The sequence below is a fragment of the Lithobates pipiens genome, unplaced genomic scaffold (genome assembly GCF_037356315.1).
Source record: "Lithobates pipiens isolate NorthernLeopardFrog02 unplaced genomic scaffold, aLitPip1_a1.2 Scaffold_10, whole genome shotgun sequence".
NCBI lineage: Eukaryota > Metazoa > Chordata > Amphibia > Anura > Ranidae > Lithobates > Lithobates pipiens.
In genome coordinates, this window is record NW_027507686.1 from 53,413,600 (window position 1) to 53,434,722 (window position 21,123).

General features: G+C 44.4%; 1 protein-coding gene across 1 annotated transcript in view; it reads left to right on the forward strand.

Moving 5' to 3' along the window:
• Nucleotides 1–18,007, forward strand: part of OGFOD1 (2-oxoglutarate and iron dependent oxygenase domain containing 1) — a 34,504-nt gene extending 16,497 nt beyond the window's left edge. The window contains exons 7-13 of the mRNA XM_077455043.1: nt 4,743–4,871; nt 4,950–5,063; nt 7,724–7,803; nt 7,880–8,106; nt 12,369–12,497; nt 12,637–12,695; nt 17,597–18,007. Of these exons, the coding sequence (XP_077311169.1) occupies nt 4,743–4,871; nt 4,950–5,063; nt 7,724–7,803; nt 7,880–8,106; nt 12,369–12,497; nt 12,637–12,695; nt 17,597–17,758 (900 nt within the window). The 3' untranslated portion in view covers nt 17,759–18,007. The remainder of the gene's footprint in view (nt 1–4,742; nt 4,872–4,949; nt 5,064–7,723; nt 7,804–7,879; nt 8,107–12,368; nt 12,498–12,636; nt 12,696–17,596) is intronic.
• The last annotated feature ends 3,116 nt before the right edge of the window (nt 18,008–21,123 follow it).

Sequence of the window (21,123 nt, forward strand, 5' to 3'; positions counted from 1 at the left end):
ACAGTACTTGCAGTTCATTCACAAAACTCTGTGAATAAAAGATGTGGCCATGTGGCCAGAGTCCTGCACGGCCATCCTGTTTTTAAATTGTGACTGGGTGCTGGGAGAAGATTTCCTGTATGTTCCACCCTAAATATGGGTAAAACATGTAACATGTTCCAAAGGTGAACTTGGCCTTTAAATGTTTACAAGGTAGTGTGTACTGCATTCATAGTACATCATATTACAGGAAGAATTAAAAACAAAACAAACCCCCCCCCCCCCCCACAAAAACGTGGTATCAAATCATATTCCATAAAGGCAGTCGCTTAACAAGTAAGCAAAGACACATTTAAAAAACAAAAGATTACATAAATCAAGAAGTTCCGGGATGGTTGTGTACATCATTATAGAGTAGGCTGTGTAGGTTCAAAAATGACATATTGTATATTGCATCCAACAGGGAAGAAGAGAGTATTAACCTCCCTGGTGGTTTTCCTGAGTGTTGCTCGGGGGGTTAAATTTCAGCACCATTAGTGGTAACCCCGAGCCACACTCGGGATTGCATTGCAGGATCCTGGTGCAGGTTACTTACCTTGTCCCCAGGATCCTGCGATGTCTCCCCGCTATGTCTGTGGGCTGTGTCCTCCGCCCGATGCCTCTGTGTGCCTGGGTCCGTTCCCTGCGAGCATCGTAACGCATGGGGTGGAGCCCGGTGGCAAATTAAAAAAAATTGAAAATTCATAACACATACAGTACACTGTAATCTTACAGATTACATTACTGTATGAAATCATTTCACATCCCTTTTGTCCCTAGTGCTCTGTCCAGTGCCCTGCATGCAGTTTTATATTATATTATTTATATACTATTCTTTCTGCCTGGAAACTTGAGATTGTCCATAGCAACTAAAAAGTGTCCCTTTATGTCAAATGTGGTTTTAGACCAGCTATAAAAGAGCGATAGTAAATTAGACCACTTGCAGAATTGAGCGATTGAGTGAATCGTGGGGAAATTTATTTTATTATTATTATATTATTTTTTTAAATTATTTATAGTTTATTATTTTTTGATTTTGTGTTTCAAACTTTATCATACCTGGCCGGAATATCTACTAAACACTTGTTTGGACAGATTTAAGTGTATTCTTGCTAAGAATTACAGGCCTACAATATAAAACGCCAAATTTCTATGCAAAACAATGTACCGATTTGAGACGCAAAAATCTGACATAATCATACCGCCAGGGGGGCTACTTCTGGTCAGATATCGGCTGAGCTTGATTAGGGAATCACCCACATGATGAGGGAGGGGAAGGAAGAATAGAGGATAAGGGGGAGGGGGGATGAGCAGATAGGGAAGCACTCTCAATTACCTTGTGCATCAATCCAGGCTGATCCTGTTTTTTGTTTTCATTTTATGTTTTGTGTATAAAGCCCTTTTGGGTTAATTGTACATTACAAAATGCATTGTAGGACTGCAGCATCAAAACAAACAGTGCTGTGTAGAATAGTAAACACCATAAGGTGTCAGGAAATGTCTCCATTACAAGACAGCTTTTCAAACCACCAATGGAACTCTCTAAATTCTGTTGACAGTAGTTTTTTTTGGAGACTCAGATTATAGGCACCATGTCTGAGCACTGAGAACATAGCCAGTAGGAACCCAGAGCTACTGTCATTATAAGGGTTATTTGGACACATCACAATAGGCAACAGGTAAGTAGGATGCTATAAAAAATGTCAGTGTGTTTATTCAGAGTTTAGGTATGAAAGCCCAAACTTTCCTTTTTACTTTTTATTTAAAAGAAAAAAGTAGACTCTTAAGTTGTGACCAAAACACGAATATCTTTAGTGAGGTCGTGTTCTAGTGGCATCTGTCTAAGAAGGGATTTCCCTCATTTTAGAGACATTTCTTCTCACTCCCTGTTGTGTCTACAAAGTACAGACGGGTTTTAACTTCTTCCTCTGTCCAAAAACATTTTGGCTTTTCATATAGTTTAAGTAGTCCTGTCTTTTTTTATTTCAAATAGTTTTATTGAAAAGTCAAGTAATTCACACAGGAATAAGCAGAACAGTTTACAGTGGTAACAGTAACAGAAAATAATCAAATGAGCTGCTACCTAGATTTGCAGAAGTAGATACACCAGAAAAATCTAAAGCAAGCTCATGGACCCTTCACATATATAGTATAGTGGACATATAACATCCGAGGAGAGGGCCGAGTAAAAGCAAACTGACGGTTTCCAAAGGAGGAAAAACATTTGACAAACATTGTTGTAATGACAACTATTACCAGGGGTAATGGTAGAAAGAAGAGTTCCGCTGGATACATTTTACACATATAAGGAAAAGAGGGAGGGGAAAAGAAAGTAGGAAACAAGGAATGGAGTGAGGAGGAAAAAAGGAGTAGGGACACAAAAAAAGGAAAAGAGGCGATACCAGATGGCAAGACAGAAGAGATAAGAGAAAAAGGGAATGGTCGGAAGGCCCACGAGAACCGCGGACCACAAACTGGCGCCCGTTCTGGGCTAAGGAGCCATAAGACGAGTATCAAAATCTTTCGGTAGGAAATGGTCCACCCAAGGTTGCCATATTTTATTAAATAACGGGATTCTTCTCCCACCACTACTGTTGGAAATAAAAACCCTTTTGACCCAATGGCAATCAGGCATGCACTCCTGGATAGGCCGCTGCAACATCTTAAAGATGTCTATCCTCCCAAAAATTCTCTACCTGATGCAGGCACTACCTATACACATCCCGACCGTCTTCTTTAAAAGGGTGCAATCTGTATTTACAGACTTTGTCTGGGCAAAAAAAAGGCCGAGACTCGCCAATAAACTTCTTGTTCTCCCCAAGTCTCATGGTGGGCTAGCTTTGCCGAACAGTCGAGCTTACTATAGAGCTGTGCATTTGGGGAGACTCATAGATTGGTGCCGACATCAGGGAATTAAGCTGTGGGCCAAGCTGGAGCAGTCCCAAAGTCCAATCCCGCTACGGGGGGCGCCATGGTGTTACCCAGCACTTCCGACAGAGATGAAACATCACCCACTGATAGGTAACACGGCGAGAGTTTGCGCCTGGATAATATCGCAAACGTCCCTCTCCTCCCCGAATTCGCCCCTTTACCCTATAATAGGCAACCCCCTATTTACGCCGGGTCTATATGACGGCTGTCTCCGGAGTCTAGGCGAGGCGGGCCTATACCAAGCCTCACACTACAGTTCAGGAGGGCGCTGGAAACCAATGGCGGACCTCATGGACCCTACGGGCCCGTTTGGCCTGGATTTTCTGAGGACTCTCCAATTGTCACATTTTCTTTCCACAATCCCACCTCCCAATGCGGACGCCCAGACGCTTACGGCCCTGGAGGTGCTATGCACTGACACGGGTACCATACCTCACACACTTTCGCTGACATATAACCTTTTAAATGCCCCCTCAGTAGACTTTGCATCCCCGGGATTACTTAATTGGGAAAAAGAACTAGTTTGCCAATTCAATGCCTCCATGAGGCACCGTATTCTTAGATTTACGCACAAATCCTCAATATGTGCCAAGATCCAGGAAACCAATTACAAAATCCTTTCACGTTGGTATAGGACTCCCTCGTTACTCCACCAGTACTACCCAAATACACCGGACCTGTGTTGGCGTTGCCACACCGATAAAGGGACAATGTTGCATATCTTTTGGTCATGCCCGAAACTAGCGCACTTCTGGAAAGTGGTGCGTGAGACCGTACAACAATTCATAGACCAGCCCATCACAGACGACCCAGCATTTTTTCTCTTACACGCCTCCAACATCCCTGAGAGGAAATATCAGAAATCGGTGATTCGCCACCTGCTTGACGCAGCTAAAGCCTGTATACCACTCCAATGGAAATCGGCTCTTCCGCCGACCATTGACCTCTGGCTTCGCAAGGTGGAGGACATCAGAAAAATGGAGGACCTTATCCTCACAGCACAACATAGAGAAGAGGCCTTCACTAAAACCTGGCAGGGCTGGACTGTGTTTATATATTCAGCTGCGGGCCAGGCCCTGAGAGGGTCTGACACATAATACTGCGGAACGAACCTATAGTAGGCTGAGCTAAGGGTTCGTAGATATAGATCCCGTATATGCGCATCTGATCAGATTTCCGCACGCTCTATGTTCGTGTGTCCCACCGCTCCCCACCTTTTTTCCTTCCCTTCACCCCCCACCCCTCTCCCGCTACCTCCCGCATACTTTCTGCTCTCCCGCTCCTCTCCTTTCCACCTGCCCCCCCCCGTTTACCTCCTTTTTTTCTTTCTCTTTCTCTCTCCTTCTCGCTCTATTCCCCCCCCCCCCCCCATATAACCGAGTAGATGCTCCTTTAAAATGACCTTGGGAGGTGTGCCCACGAGATAGTGATAATCTGCTGAATTCCACAAAATTGGTATTAACGGTTTTTGATATTGATATTAATGTTAGCAGAGACTTGTTGTTGTACCACCTGTTTTACCTGCTACTCTGTTAGACACGTGGAATGTTTGTATCTTGTTGGTCTATGTGGACCCATCTCCTGTTATAAATAAACAATTAAAAAAAATAAAAAATAAATAACGGGATTCTATCCAGAACGACTGCCTCTATCTTAGCATGAATCATTGCCTGTGTGACTCTATGTTTAGTTTCAGTTATATTCAGGGATGGTGTCCTCCAGGCTCTCGCAATCGAGTCCTGTCTTTTTTTAAATGTGTGTTAAATTTGGTTTCTGCTTTGCTATCTTAAAAGGTTTCAGAGGTTCTGTCTGAAGGAAAATGCCGTCTGTCGGTAAGCGGTTGGTTTCATGGTTCATCCCTGGAAAGACCACCACGCTCCCTGGATCCTGTGCCTGTCCGTAGTCCCCACATCCCCTGTGATGTAAGAGCCTTTCTTTTTTGCCTAATGCAGTGAATGAAAGCTTGTAATGTTCCTGCTAACCTTTGACTGTCTCCACAGCATGAAATCCTCTATGAGTGGATAAATCCAGTTTATCTATCAGTTGAGTATCAAGCTCAGGTTCAGGAGGAGTTTGAAGACACATCTGAGATACTCCTGAAGGACTTTCTTAAGGTTTGTCGTACATCTATGGAAAGTGAGGTGCACTGTAAGGGAATGACACAGAAACCTAAGCTTGTGGCCTTTACTGCTGGTAAAGTGGGTGTATCCACTCCGATCCCCCACCAGCCACCTGTTCTAACAGCAACACCATCTCAAGAGCCATATTACCAGAAAATATCAAGTTTGTCCAGTTGATCAAGCAGGCTTGAAACTGGATTTTGTGACTCTGAAAACAGGTGATTAGTGGTGATCAGAGAAAGATGAACCCTACCGGCTATAATTCCAATAGTAAGCTTGGAAAGATTTTTGTCTCTGTATATTTAGATTTTGGCCGAAACAGCTACAAAGTACACTTTTTGACAAGTGGTGAGAAACACTTAAGCTGGCCATGCATGGATTGAAATTCAGCCAGTCCAGCAGGGATTGGACACATTTTTTATTTTTTTAAAATCTTTACTTAAGGTATGCTGGTTACACAAAGTGGCATAATATCACATACATTGATCAACTACATCAAATGATAGGCCATAACAGTAGCCTTTCAAAAAATGCTAAGTACTTTAATGATATAACAATCAAGGTTCCCTTATAGTGTCATGGTAATTCAGGAAACTGTGGTCCAAAAACTCTGTATCATATATATCTTGTACATTAATCTGTACTGCGGTGGGAACCACCTAGCTGTAAAGAGTGTTAAAGTTATTGGACCTATGAATATCATGAATAGGAACCATAAGGAGAAAGAATGACAACCTGAGGGGCATAAAACCTTTATACCTAGCTAACGGGTACTAAGGAGACTGGACAAATTTTGATCCATGTATGGACAGGCTGGTTGTATAGAAGTCGATCTACCGATGACTTTTGTACAACCAGCCTGTCGGATAAATGTTGCTCGATCAATGCTGCTGGCTGTGGCCGGTAGTGCTGATCAGTGTATTCTGATAGCAGGGAAGTCTCCCCCTCTGTCAGAATATGTTGGCTCAGCGGGAGGATTCCCATCCACCTTGAATGCGTGGATGGGGGAATTGGGTCATATTTTTTTCAACCCCCTGGTTAAACAAAAAAGAAATGACTAATGTATGGGCTGTCTAGATCTGGTAATTACAAAATATTGCATATGAATAGTTTGTGTTCTTATTTTCAGCCATCAGTGAAGCACTCGGCTTATTTTCAAATGTTTTCCAGGCTATCTTTATGTGCTGTGTTGGTAAAAGCTTACTTAGAGATCAATAGCTGATGACATTGGATACACAAGTGATTCAGTCAGAGTAGTGAAAAGGGGAAATGCAGTCTACCTTAAAGGAGAAGTACAGCCAAAGCTTGTTTGGCTGTACTTCTCCTGTGCTTTACAAGAGTGCACTTCGTTCTGCACTCCTGTGACCTGTTTTCAGCAGGAAGCGGGTTGAAGCCTGCCGTCGGCTAATGTCACAGAGCTGGTCCAGGCTCGGGAAAGATCACAACCATATGGTCAAGATCCTCCCACATGCCTGGACCGACACCCAGCTTGCCGCTAAGAGCTTTATCTGGCCGCTCCCATCTCCTCCACTGCCCAGCATTCTAGTGAGCACAGGAGGCAGAGTAGACAGCCGGTGGTTGGCAGTCACCAGCTCTCTACTCATGGAGCTGCAGGAACCAAGCAATCAGCAGTGTTTACTCAGTTCTGAGTCTTATGTCGCATACACACGATCGGACTATCCGGCGGACAAACCGCCGGACTTTGCAGAGGAGGTCTGCCAGACTTCCCGAATGAGCGGACCTGCCCACACAGGACCGGACTTTTCTGGTGGGCTAGGTCCGGCGGACTATGGCCAGGCCTTTTGAAATGAACGGACTTGCCCACACACGGAGAAAAGTCCATTCATTTTGAATGTGGCTCCAGGTAGCCAGGACTAGTGAAGGAAGTGAATGTCGCCACCTCCATCGGCAAGATTGACACCTCGCTAGCCCTATCACCTGGTATGGATTTAAAGGGGATCCCCTACGCCGAAAAAACGGTGTGGGGGTCCCCCCAAAGTTCTTATCTGAGCATGCAGCCCGGCTGGTCAGGAAAGGGGATGGGGACGAGCGAGCGCCCCTCCTGAGCCGTACCAGGCCACGTGCCCTCAACATGGGGGGTGCTTTGGGAAAGGGGGGGACCCTGCGGCCCCCCCACCCCAAAGCACCTTGTCCCCATGTTGATGAGGACAAGGGCCTCTTCCCGACAACCCTGGCCATTGGGGGTCTGCGGGCAGGGGGCTTATCGGAATCCGGGGGCCCCCAGATACCGGCCCCCCCACCCTATGTGAATGAGTATGGGGTTTGATGTACCCCTACCGATTCACCTGGTGAAAAAAATTGTAAAAAAAAAAAAAAAAAAACACAAGTTTTTAAAATAATTTATTAGACAGCTCCGGTGGTCTTCTCTTCTTCCGTCTTGGGGAGTCTTCTCGCCGCACTCTTCCGCTATCTTCTGCTAGCTCTTTTACTAGCGGAGGAGCCCGGCTTTCTTCTTCGTCGTCGCTGCCGCCGTCCGGGGGTCTTCTTCGGGCTTTGGGGTCTTGTCCCGCTCTTCGGTTCTTCTGCCGGGCCTCCTCTATTTTCTTATAGTTCTTTTACTAGGAGTCGGCATGATTAAATAGTGTGCAAATTTTAATCAAGGTCTCTAAAATGTTCTTGTCTTTATTTTCTAGGAAGAGAAGTTTAATGCAGTTTCTGCAGCACTTGAAACACAGAGTGTTGAATGGGAGCTCCTGGGTCCCCCCAACAGAAGGTAAGTGCCACTTTAGGTCTGCTTCTCTATGTGCCCCTCCTACTGTTTCCCTCTTACCTGTCTGAATATGGTTTAGGTGTTATGAGAGAGCAAAAGGTGAGCTTCCAGATGTTCTAAAGTCCTGCATGGAGCTTCTGAAATCGGAGGCCTTCTTTCTGCTACTGTCCAACCTCACTGGTCTGAAGCTGCATTTCCTGGCAGCCAACAATGAAGAGTCTGATGAAGAGGAGGGATCCTCAGAACTGAATGGTAACACCTCTGCACAAGGGGATGACAGCAATCATACTGTTCAGGCAGGAAGTGGTGAGTACAGCATGCATTGTGTTTTGATTGCTAAAGCAATTTTTTAGTCTTTGTTGTTTTTATTTGCCACTGGGCGCCCCCAGGTACAGAGTATTTGATTTTTATGACTTTCAGCACCGGTAACTTGGCACTCTGTATTTACTCCAAAGAACATCTAGATTTGTTTGACATTTACTGGTATTTGTTGCCATCACAAATTCACTTTCAGCATAAATTGAAAGTTGGTGTTGGAAATTAAAGTTGGATTCCAGCTTTTTCTTTCACAATTTTTGCTACCCTTTCCTAGTCTACAATCCAGCACAGTCCCCAGCTTTCTCATTGGTGTACTGTTGACAGTCTTTTTTTGGGCAGATCATCTGTCATGTAGTTCTTTCTATTTTCTGTGAGCCCACCTTGTTGTTTGCACATCACCAAGGGGGCTCTTGATCACGCAGGCTCTGTTTAATGTACAGCTACGAAGAACAGCAGTGTGCAATCTAAGTGTAGCAATCTGAGTGTAGTATATTAACTGATTTATTGTGGTGAAAAGACAAATGGCACCTCACTTTTTGACAGGTAAAATCAGGCTCATCACATAGTAAGGGCTTCTGATGGACAGAGTCACAACAATGAACCTCAGACCAAGACATGGGCTTCTTGTGAGATGCAGAGCAGACTGGAAGTGATGTAATCTGAATGTTGGGGGTGGGGCTATGCATTTCAAGGCCGCCAAAGCATCTTTCTCAAGCTAATCAAGGATGTCACCTCTAAGGATGAGCTCCGGCGTGTTTGCATACGCCACGTGCAGAGCCCGCCAGGAAGTCGGCGCAGCAATGCGCTAAACACAGGCAGTGAGACATTGCCCCAATGAGCTGCTGCAGAGATCGGGCAATGTCTCGCTGCCTGTAATTAGCACAGCGCTGCGACGATTTCCTGGCGGGTTCTGCACATGGCGTATGTGAACACGCTGGAGCTCATCCCTAGTCATCTCTTCCGATCTCTTATGCATCCCACAAGAAGCTCTCCACCTTGTTGGTTTACACTTCCTTAGCTGTCATTCAGCCTGACGTCCAGTCTTTCCAGGAAGTTGTAGCAAGTTCCAGCTGCAAGTTGTAGGAGAAGGCTCCCCATCCCAGATACATGAGCCGGCCACTCACGGATTACATACAGAAAGTGCCATTTCTTCTTCCCACGTAAGTAACTAATTTCAAATTTTCTCAGTACTATTCATGCTGCATTTAATTTGGTGCCCCCCCTGTGTGTTCTCTTGGACAGGCAGGTGTATCCATCCACCCAGTATTCCTATTTAGGTCTGAGGTTCCCTGCTATTGTGAGACTGTTGCCCTTACTATGTGATGAGCCTGATGTTAACTATCACAATGTGAGTTGCCATTTGTCTTTTCACCACAATAAATCTGTTAATATACTACATTCACTGCTGTTCTTATTTGTTTGCCTAGACTACTTCAGTCTCTTCAGAGGTGCTGCCTCTGGTGCATTGAGATCAGCAGAAAGTTACCTTGAATGCTCCAGTTGGACAGTATGAACATTTTGCTGTTCTGCATAGACATTTATGTACACACAACACTCCTTGGATTAGGTTATTTGTTACCTTTTACAGGTTAAAAGACAAGTGTAGATTTAAAAAAAAAAAAATTAGCATCCATACTCGCCTAGGTGGATGTAGCATTAGATCTCACCCGCCTTTACAACTGAGCGATCAAACACCACTGATCAGTCTTCAGTGAGCTGGTGACAGTCAGTCACCAGCTCTCTGCTGTACCCTCCAGCACTCACTGCACTGCTGGGCTGTGGAGGACGTGGGAGCGGCTGGCTGAGGCTCTCAGTGGCTTGCTGGTCAGGCATCTGAGTGGATCCCGAAAATCAAAGTCTGAATACCTCCAGAATCTCAATTGGCTGAGTAACGTCAGCTGAATATAGGTCACAGGAGTGCAGAACGAAGTGCCCCACAGGAGAAGTATGGCCAAACGAGCTTTGGCCCTAATTCTCCTTTAAGCCGATGTTAATCTAGGTTTAGGGTTAGAAATAAATTGGGGCTAGGTAGTTATCATAAAATCACGTTCTGAAAGTTATTTGGGCTGACATTTCTGGAACGGATACTCCTGTACCCAAAACAGTGATGACTTTTTTTAAAAACTAATGCATTTCCCTTATTTATGTGATACAGTAAAACACCTTGGAAATGGCGCCTGAAAACCGCCTCCCATTCATTCCAGTGTGTTTTTTCACACTGGGGAGGTGCATTTACGGGACGTCCTGAAAAGTCCTGCAAGCTGCATCTTTGGGGCAGGTTTGGAGCGCTGTAAAAAGCACTCCAAAAAACGCCCCTACCCATTGAAATGAATAGGCAGAGCTTCCGAAGCGATTTGAAAGCGCTGCAAAATGGGCATTTTTTGGGGGGATTTTTTTTTAAGGTCACATTGTCACTCGACTGTAAAAAAAAGCACCCCGCTAGTGCCAGAAAATGCCCTGCCCATTGGAATGAATGGGCAGTGCTTTCAAAGTGCCTGAAAAGTGAATCAAAAGCTCCTCAAAACTGGTGTTTTTATCCCTTTTTTGGGGGCTTTAGCACCAATGGCTGGCGCTTTCAATGTGAAAGGAGTCATGGTGATCATGTGTAAAGTAGTTGTAAAGGCAGAAGGTTTTCTACCTTAATGCAAACCTTCTGTGTGTAGCAGCCTCCCCAGCCCCCCTAATTACTTAGCTGAGCTCCTTCTCTCCAGCGATGTCTAAGCTGTCCAGGACACTCTTCCTGATTGACTAAGACACAGCAGCGGCGCCATTGACTCCGGCAGCTGTCAATTAGTCAGTCAGTCAATGGGGGGGGAGGGGGCAGGACCAGGTCAGGGGTTCCATGTCTGAGTGGTTACACAGAGCTCTGACTCTGCTCAGGTGCCACCATAGAAAGCTGCTGGCTGAGGAGGCACTCAATAGGAGGGAGGGGCCAGGAGCAGCAAAGAGGAGGATCCGGGCTGCTCTGTGCAAAACAAACTGCACAGAGGAGGTAAGTATCTCTCTCGCGCTCTCTCACTTTTGTGAGAGTTTGCCGGGATGGGGGGGGGGGGGGGCGGGGTGAGTCATAAGAAGGCCAATGAAAGCTGCAGAGCTGGAGGTGTACCTCTGTGTAAATCCAGGAAGTGAATAGGTAGCAGCTTCAACTGCCCACAGTTAAAATTGTTGCAGCCAGACTTAGTGGAGGAAGAATTCTGCAGCATATTTGGCAAATACAGAATCACAGTATATATAAAATAATATGCAAAGTGGTTGGAGGGAAGCTTCAGAATGGCAAAAATTTTATTACAAATTATGTGAGCAGACTGCAATTCCTCTTTTAGGCAAAAAAAAAAAAAAATACTTTGTTTATAAATCTATGCACTTGTTCTCCGATTGCATTTCCAGGTTGTGCTTTAGACCTCTTTTAGATCGTATTACAATTATGCAATATAAACCTACATCTTTTAAAACAGTGGTTGCCAACCTTTCGGACTTCATAGAGCACTATACTCAGAATTTGGAATCCTGCGGAAAACATGAATTTTTTCATGCCTTATACACAAAATGCTCTGGTTCTCTGGCCCCTCCGCACCCCAGTCCCCAACCCCCCCCCCCATATCACACTGCTGCCTTACACAGACTCCTCATTGGATCTCCCCTACTTATCCAGCCATGTGCTTGAGCTCCGTGTTCCCTCCCACTGTCTGTGTCATTGCAAGTCTCCTCCTTCTTCACCTCCCTATTACCGGCGCCTCCCTCTTCTTCAGAGTTCAGAGATACTGGAACCGCAGAGGAGACATTGGGTAACAAAGCGCGCTGACTGTATTGACCGTGTTCATTGAGAATAACACTGGAAACAACTTTGGCCGGTATACATTGGTAATGTTGGCAGAACCCCTGGGGACCACCAACATTTTCTGGTGGACTACTGGTTGGTGACCACTGTTTTAAAAGAACTTTCAATGAAAGCGGTTGTGTCATTGAGCAAGCTAGGCTGCACACAAACGGCTTATCCTGTAAAAATGTTTTCGCTGTAGCCTGCCAGCGAGTAAGCTGACAGAGCAATGTGAAAGCGCATCCCTGAACATATGTCACATCATACCAAAAGGGCAGTCACATAACATTCACTTTCACATTGACTTTACAAGAATACGTCATACGGTGTTGTGTACAATGCATGATGGTCTCCATATTCATCTGTCAGTCTTATTCTGTTATAACTTATTTCTAGGCTATAGTTTATTGACAGACTTCTGTCCTTTCTGTAGGGGTGAGAGTTCCTGTATGCTCTGGAGAGCTGAGGCACTGGGAACATGGGCACTACACAATGATTCATGACCATGACCCTGAGAGGCAGGAGTTTGCTTTGGATCTTTTGTGGTTCTGTGGATGTGAAGGTCAGTACTGAACATTTCCTTTCATGGATTTGTATAAATATCTACTACTACTATATCTTTTGATGCAGAGGACCCCATCATTCACATTGTTGCATGTGTGCCTACTATTGACATTTTATTTTTTTGTTTTTTTCTTTAGATTGGGAGGCAGAGGATGGAGGATTCACCTCTTACATTGCCAAGGAGGAAGATGAAGAGGCAAGCAAAACTATGAAAACCATATTAAAGGAAGCTTATACTAATAAAAATACAAAAGATGCCATTGCCGATAGGAATGCACCGATACCGAATTTATATCTACGAGTACCGATACTTCTGGTCAAGTACTCGCTTCTGGTCAAGTACTCGCCAATACTGAGTAGTGTGCACCACCCTTCCTGGCAGCCCTGCTGGCTTCCACTTCTCTCCCTAGTATGGAAAGTGAGGGAAGGGGCTGGTAAATCTCATTTTACTGGCCCCTTCCTTTTCTGAATAAACAGTGAGTGATCAGTGTGACTGGTAAAATTGTAAAAAATACTAAAAATAAAAAACTGACACCATCCACTGCCCTACTGACACAGCCAAATTTTAAGGTAGGCCAAGTTTATATTTTTACAGTGACATTTGTTTTATTATATTTTTCTAAGTTTTCCTTACTATTTAGTTAGGTCTTGCTAATTCATTTATACCGTATATAGAAAAGGGAAGCAAAACCTGGCAAACTTGGATCTCTTTGATGCTGTTCAGGGTCTCCACCTCTCAAAGATTGCCTACCCCTGCTTTAAAGTGTTAGCCTGTTGTATTCTGCTTTTTTTTTTCAGAATTAAACACAAGCAGTATATTCTATCTGTAGTGTGAACCTTTAAGTAACCCTCTTGTTTGCCCATGTCCCCCTCCCTCCCACATGACAAGGCTTGACCAATCACTAGGCACCAAACTGTCAAGTGGGAAAAGGGGCTTGAATAGCATACTCCCTATACCCAGAAGTACTGAGTGTTTCATTATTGCTGACAGCTGTGCAGAGAGAAGAAAAGGTACCCAACAATGATTTTCACTAAGATATTGTTTAACCACTTTCAGACCGGACCATTTTGCTGGTAAATGACCAGAGGTCTTTTTACACTTTGGCACTGCGCTGCTTTAACTGGTAATTGCGCGGTCATGCAATGTTGTACCCAAACAAAATTTGCGTCCTTTTCTTCCCACAAATAGAGCTTTCTTTTGATGGTATTTGATTGCCTCTGCGATTTTTATTTTTTGCGATATAAACGTAAAAAGACCGCAAATTTTGAAAAAAAATGATATTTTCTACTTTTTGTTATTAGAAAAATCCAATAAACTCAATTTTAGTCATACATTTAGGCCAAAATGTATTCAGCCACATGTCTTTGGTAAAAAAAAAAGTCAATAATTGTATATTTATTGGTTTGCGCAAAAGTTGTCACATCTACAAACTAAGGTACGTTTTCTGGAATTTACACAGCTTTTAGTTTACGACTGCCTATCTCATTTCTTGAGGTGCTAAAATGGCAGGGCAGTACAAAACCCCCCCAAATGACCCCATTTTGGAAAGTAGACCCCCTAAGGAAATTGATAAGTGGCATGTTGAGCCCATTGAATATTTTATTTTTTTGCCTCAAGCGATTGAATAATGACAAAAAAAAAATTTTTTTTTTTTTTTTTTTTTTACACAAAGTTGTCACTAAATGATATATTGCTCACACATGCTATGGGCATATGTGAAATGACACCCCAAAATAAATTCTGCTGCTTCTCCTGAGTACGGGGATACCACATATGTGGGACTTTTTGGGAGCCTAGCCGCGTACGGGGCCCCGAAAACCAAGCACCGCCTTCAGGCTTTCTAAGGGCGTAAATTTTTGAGTTCACTTCTCACTACCTATTACAGTTTTGAAGGCCATAAAATGCCAAGATGGCACAAAACCCCCACAAATGACCCCATTTTAGAAAGTAGACACCCCAAGCTATTTGCTGAGAGGCATGTTGAGTCCATGGAATATTTTATATTTTGCCACAAGTTGCGGGAAAATTACAAACTTTTTTTTTTCACAAAGTTGTCACTAAATGATATATTGCTCACGCATGCCATGGGCATATGTGAAATGACACCCCAAAATAAATTCTGCTGCTTCTCCTGAGTACGGGGATACCACATATGTGGGACTTTTTGGGAGCCTAGCCGCGTACGGGGCCCCGAAAACCAAGCACCGCCTTCAGGCTTTCTAAGGGCGTTAGTTTTGAAGGCCATAAAATGCCAAGATGGCACAAACCCCCCCCAAATGACCCCATTTTGGAAAGTAGACACCCCTAAATTTAGGGGTACACTAGTGAGACTAGGTAATAAATGGCGGGTGCCCTGAAACTATAAAAAAATAACTAACCAACCAGCGTCACCTGTAACAGTTATATGGTGATCACTGGTGAAAGGGTTAACTAGGGGGCAATCAGGGGGCTTTATGCGGTAGTATATGGGGGTCCCTGGCGCTATAAAAAGCTGCGGCGAACCTAAATACCTACCTGCCTAACTAGCGTCACCTGTGACACTAATACAGCGATCAGAAAAACGATCGCTTATTAGGCTGGGTTCACACTGGAGCGATGCGGGAACGCCACGAATGCGCGGCGGGTTCCCGCATCGCATGCCTCCCGGCGGCAGTTCACACTGCCCTATGCGAACTGCTGGGAGTGTCAGTGAAATGTTAATGACACCCCCAGATCAGTTCGCATATCGCAGTGCGATCTGCAAACTTGGATCGCATGGTGTGAACACCCATGCGATCCGATTCTGCTGCGGACCAAAAAAAGGGTCCCGTGCGAGTTTGCGGCGGGTGCGACACAAATTCAGCCATACTATCTGTATAGCTGAACTCGAATCGCACAGAGATCGGATGTGATTTGCACTGCAGTGCGGTGCGAATCACATCCGTTCTCATAAACCGCTGCAATGTGAACCCAGCCTTAGTGACACTGGCGACGGGGGGTGATCACGGGGTTAAACCTTTATTGGGGGGGTTAGGGGGGTACCTTAGAACTAAAGGGGGCTAACCCTAACTGCCCTAACAGTTATTAGTCACAAATGACACCCGCCGGGTGATCAGGGGGTTAAACCTTTATTAGGTAATAAATGGCGGGTGCTCTGAAACTATAAAAAAATAACTAACCAACCAGCGTCACCTGTAACAGTTATATGGTGATCACTGGTGAAAGGGTTAACTAGGGGGCTTTATGTGGTAGTATATGGGGGTCCCTGGCGCTATAAAAAGCTGCGGCGAACCTAAATACCTACCTGCCTAACTAGCGTCACCTGTGACACTAATACGGCGATCAGAAAAATGATCGCTTATTAGGCTGGGTTCACACTGGAGCGATGCGGAAACGCCGCGAATCCGCGGCGGGTTCCCGCATCGCATGCCTCCCGGCGGCAGTTCACACTGCCCTATGCGGACTGCTGGGAGTGTCAGTGAAATGTTACTGACACCCCCAGATCAGTTCGCATATCGCAGTGCGATCTGCAAACTCGGATCGCATGGTGTGAACACCCATGCGATCCGATTCTGCTGCGGGCCAAAAAAAGGGTCCCGTGCGAATTTGCGGCGGGTGCGGCGAATGGCTGAACTCGAATCGCACAGAGATCGGATGTGATTTGCACTGCAGTGCGGTGCGAATCACATTCGTTCTCATAAACCGCTGCAATGTAAACCCAGCCTTAGTGACACTGGCGACGGGGGGTGATCACGGGGTTAAACCTTTATTGGGGGGGTTAGGGGGGTACATTAGAACTAAAGGGGGGCTAACCCTAACTGCCCTAACAGTTATTACAGTCACAAATGACACCAATGCAAAAAGAAAAAAAAAAAAAAAAAATGACATTGGTGTCACTGTGACTGGGGGGCAGGGGTAATTGGGGGGGTGATCGGGGGGGTGTGAGTGTGCCTGGCATGTTCTACTGTGTGTGTAGAGTGTTGGTGCAACTTACCGATCCGCTCTCCTCCATGTCGGAACGAAAAATACCGACACGGAGGAGAGAATACATCACTTCCTCTCCTGTGTTTACATTACAGGAGAGGAAGTGATGTCACGGGGGATTCCTATTCGTCGGGAGCGATCGCGTGGGGGTGGCCATGAATGAATGGCTGCCCCCTCGTCCCGGATCGCTCCCGGACGAAAACCGACCGCCGCAGGCACCGGGCGGGGGCCCGATTGGGCCCCCGACCCGCGGGAGGCAAGGGACGTACATGTACGCCAATATGCCTGCCCGTGCCATGCTGTCGACGTACATCGTCGTGCGGCGGTCGGCAACTGGTTAATAATTAATGTTAAAATATATACCGTGCTGGTTACCAGGACCACGCATATTTTTTTAGGTATTGAAACCTATGAAATTGACCATTTTGGATAGAATTTTTTTTCCTTACTACTTGGAGATGGTGTCTCCAACCTGCAACTGTCTCTTGAAGTATGTTCCCAGCCTCTAAGGGTTAGTTCATACTACAAAAATGCATCCTGGATACATTTTGGATGAGTTTTTACTTACAAGTTCATGACACGCACAGTTCAAGTGCGTTTTTGATACATTTTGCTGCAGTACAGTTCAGAGAAAAATGCAGCATGTTCTATTTTTTTTTTTTTTAGTTTCTGCTCTGAAAACTGACTGCATTGGTGTGCACTAGGGCCCTTGGCATACATGGCAAAACACTGTGCATGCATTTTTCATGCAGAAAAAACTAAATGCATTGGACTGCATCTGGTGTGAACTAGCACTAATAATTTCTATAACATGTTCAGTCTCTGGCTATTTTTTTGTAGTATTACATTCAAAGAATGTTATGTATGGCCCCTTTGGGGATGTCAGGGGCCACACTCCAGGCCCCCTTTATCTAGTAAGTTGACCCACCCTAGCTTATAGTGTAACTAATCCTAGCAAGTGCTTCTGTGTATTTTAAAAACACTTTTTTTTTTCACTAGATGGCACAAACAATGACAATTTTCATTTAGTGATGTACAAGTTTATGATGTTCTATTACTATGGAAGAATAAACATGGCCTATGGATAAGATGGCTTATGATAAATCATACTAACTAGTGTATTTATGTGTCAGCTTCTTACAGTTTATCCAGAGAACAATTGCCTGGCCTTGGTTTATCGAGATAAAGAAACAATGCGATTTGTAAAACACATCAACCACAGGAGTGTACAGAGAAATACCGGCCTTCAAAATCACAAAGGATTCTGGGACTTTGCATTTGTGTACCATGAATGACAGCTCTATGTGTGACAAACTTCAAAGTGTGCATAATTACTCCTGAAAGTGATTTTAATAACGCTCACATCAATTCAACGTGTTTCAACAACTTTGAAGTGTGGTGAAAAAGTGACGTAATGGCTACCATGTCCCAAATCAACAAGTGTGTGTGCAAAAAGGTGGAGAATATTCCCAAGTGTATTAAATGCCAAGGTGATTGGACGAGTGTACGTATATTTATATTAAATATACAATTTTTCAATTCTATAGTATTGGCTAAATCTTGTGTGTGTGTATACATAAATTATGACCTTACTGCCAGACTGAATGAGCATTTTTGTGCCTATCTGCAGTCAGTGTTTTCCACTGATTGTTGTTTTTTTTGGGCACAGCATAGCCTCTCAGGTGTATGGACGCTACCCCCTCTACACACCCTGGGGCTATACTGTACATTGATTTTAATTATTGTCCTTAGGAAGTCTATGCCAGTAAACATTTGGATCTCTTTTTAGTTTGTCAAACTTCTTTCATATAATATGGGATCTGTAGTCATTGCCACTGGATTTTATGCAGCTACCTTCTGGTGATTGGAAACTAGCAAGAAAAAAATAAAAATAAAATAAGCTGCAGGGACATTCCCTACATAACCCCTACCACTTTGATAGTGTATGTAGGTAATGGACCTCTTCAATGTACTGAAACTTGCCTTCTTATGGAGGTTTTCGCTCCCTCTTTCTGATGATGATTCTTCTACTAATGTGATTCTGCTATACCATAGCCAATTTAGCTCCTGCTGCAGCTTCCTGATCGGTTGACTCCTTGGCCGAGCCTTGGGGGACTGTGCTCAGACCTCGCCCGAATAAAACCATGGGGGCAGCCTGTAATAATTCTGACACACTGGATACTACTGTGGGCAATCCGTTTGGCACATGTGTGTAGTTAGCAGAGGGATGCTTTCAGGATCACTGCTGTTTTCTGCCAGTGGTAGATCCCTGTCTTTGAAGACCCCTGCTGGGGTATGCCCATTATGAAGGGCAAATGAATACTGCCCGCAGAAGCTCTCTGAACATTCATGGTAAGGGTGTCTTTATATCCTAAAACATCCTTTTTTTGGGGGGGGGGTCAGGTGGTTGCAGCTTCCTAGAAGTGGCAGAAGTGCTGGTTTCATGTTAAATTTTGGTGCCATTTCCTTGTACTGATGTTGCTGCACCTGTATTACCTTTCCTTGGTGGCATCTAGTGCACCTGCGTGGCCCTGGTGCTTGCTGCACCGCCTCACTTTCGTTGGTTTATTGTGACTGCACACTATCCAACGGGCAACAGCTCCTGGCTCTCCTCTATTGGCACAGTACAGTTTCATTGCACTACCTGGGTTCACAGCAGTCTACAAGTGCTTTGCACTGAGGCTTTTCCCTCCTCTTCCACAGCAGCGGAGGTCATGAGTATCTGAGAGTTGCTACCAATTTGACTCCCTCTGGCATGTCTGCCACCCAAGTTTCCTCTTTCATGTCCAAAGAGAAACTTTCTGCAAAACGTCCAATTTAAGGGTAGAATTTCAGGCTTTATGCAGCAGGGGTCACAACCAGGCTTCACAGCTGGTTTCCTGTCACACATTTAGGAGTTGTGCTGTGCTTTCTGAATGGCCTTGTCATCTTTTGGGACACACAGGTCCCATAATGCGGTGGAGGGGCTGATGCAAATGCAGAGATGACGTACCTCGCTGCAGTGAGGTAGGATGAAAGTACAGCAAAAAGGTACAAAATTCCATTAAAAAAAATAAAGGCTATCCAAAATCGAGGGGGTTGGAGTGCTTGAATGTTCTAGACCTTGTTTCATTTTAGTCTGGAACTCCGCCTTAAGCTGGACACATTACCTGAAGAGGAGGTAATAGCTGAGACTGATCCCTCTCCTTATGAGGAATCAGATCAGGATGACATGCCTGTAGCAGAGATTCATCTAAATTTTAAGAGTTTGTTTGGACCAAGCTGGCCCAAACAAACTATTTACTTCACTAATAGATGTATGGCTGTATAAACTATATGTAGCTATAACTACATACAGTACTGCATTCACCCAGTGGGACGAGAACTTCCTGTTTCACTCCTGGAACAAAATAAAATTGAACTGAGCGCTGCTCAGCCATTCACAGGGAGCTTTGTATTCTAGAGGTGGGCTGATGATGTCATGCTCTCCGACTCAGGCAATTGAAAGAGGAGACAGAGACATTTTGACATACAGGTACTCCTCACTTAACGACCAGAGCGTTAAAGGAATAGGTTGTTAAATGAGGAGCCACAAGTAATAAATATTTTAACATTCTTAACTACTGTAACTGTATTGTGAAAAAAAGTCCAAACACAAAACTCCAACTCAATGTTTTAATTTGCATAAGTACAGAACACAAACAAAAATTCTGTACTGTACAATACAATGATGTATAGCGTGTCGTTCGGGTGGGGAAAGCTGGTTGTAAGTCTGAGTGGTCGTTAAATGAGGAGTATCTGTATTTCACAGTGGGGTTTATTTACCAAAAGTAAATCCACTCTGCATTACAAGTGCACTTGCTGTAGATCTGAGGGGCTCTGCTGATTTTATCATCCAATCATATGCAAGCAAAAATGCTGTTTTGTTTTTTTTTTCCTTGCATGCCCCCCTCAGATCTACAGCGACTTTACTTCCAAATGCACTTGTAGTGCAAAGTGGATTTGCCTTTAGTAAATAACCCCCAGTGTGTTGGATACTTGGTCCTATCCTGAGTGCTGTGGTTCTATGTCACTACAGGACATAGATGTATCGGTAGTGGGACAGTTAAGTATAAAAAGCTTCCATTACAGGAAATATTTTTTGCAAATGTTTTTCATGTGCTGGCATCCACTTTAAGCATGGTCAGATCTAGGAGCACCCTATAGATAACAGCACAACATGGTCCAGAACCCACCCCTAGCCTGTGACGGACTGAGGAGCAGCAAACCGATAAAGGGATGACACTTTCCTTGTCCGAATGCTGCTATATAAGGATTTACAGGAGGCAGGTTCATGTAATTCACCAGTACAGATTCTTGAATTTATGTAATATCTATGCAGCTATTTTCTGATGGCTGTGAACAGCTTTAGAAGTACTAATCTACAGGGCACATCTTTATAGCCTATTGTGTTGTTAATTGCACAGGCCAAGGGATTGAAATTTCCAATGTTTACATAATGTCAGGGATGTAGTCAGGTCTGCGTCTGGAGATTACGTGTTCCCTTGTCACTGTAATTGCCCTATAAAAGCTTTCCGATACCAGACAAAGAAGAAACCTAAAGCACTTCTGATGTTGCCGGCAGTAATAATGTATAAAAACCTTTTCATTAAAATAGGATTACTTTTTTTCAGTGCTTCAC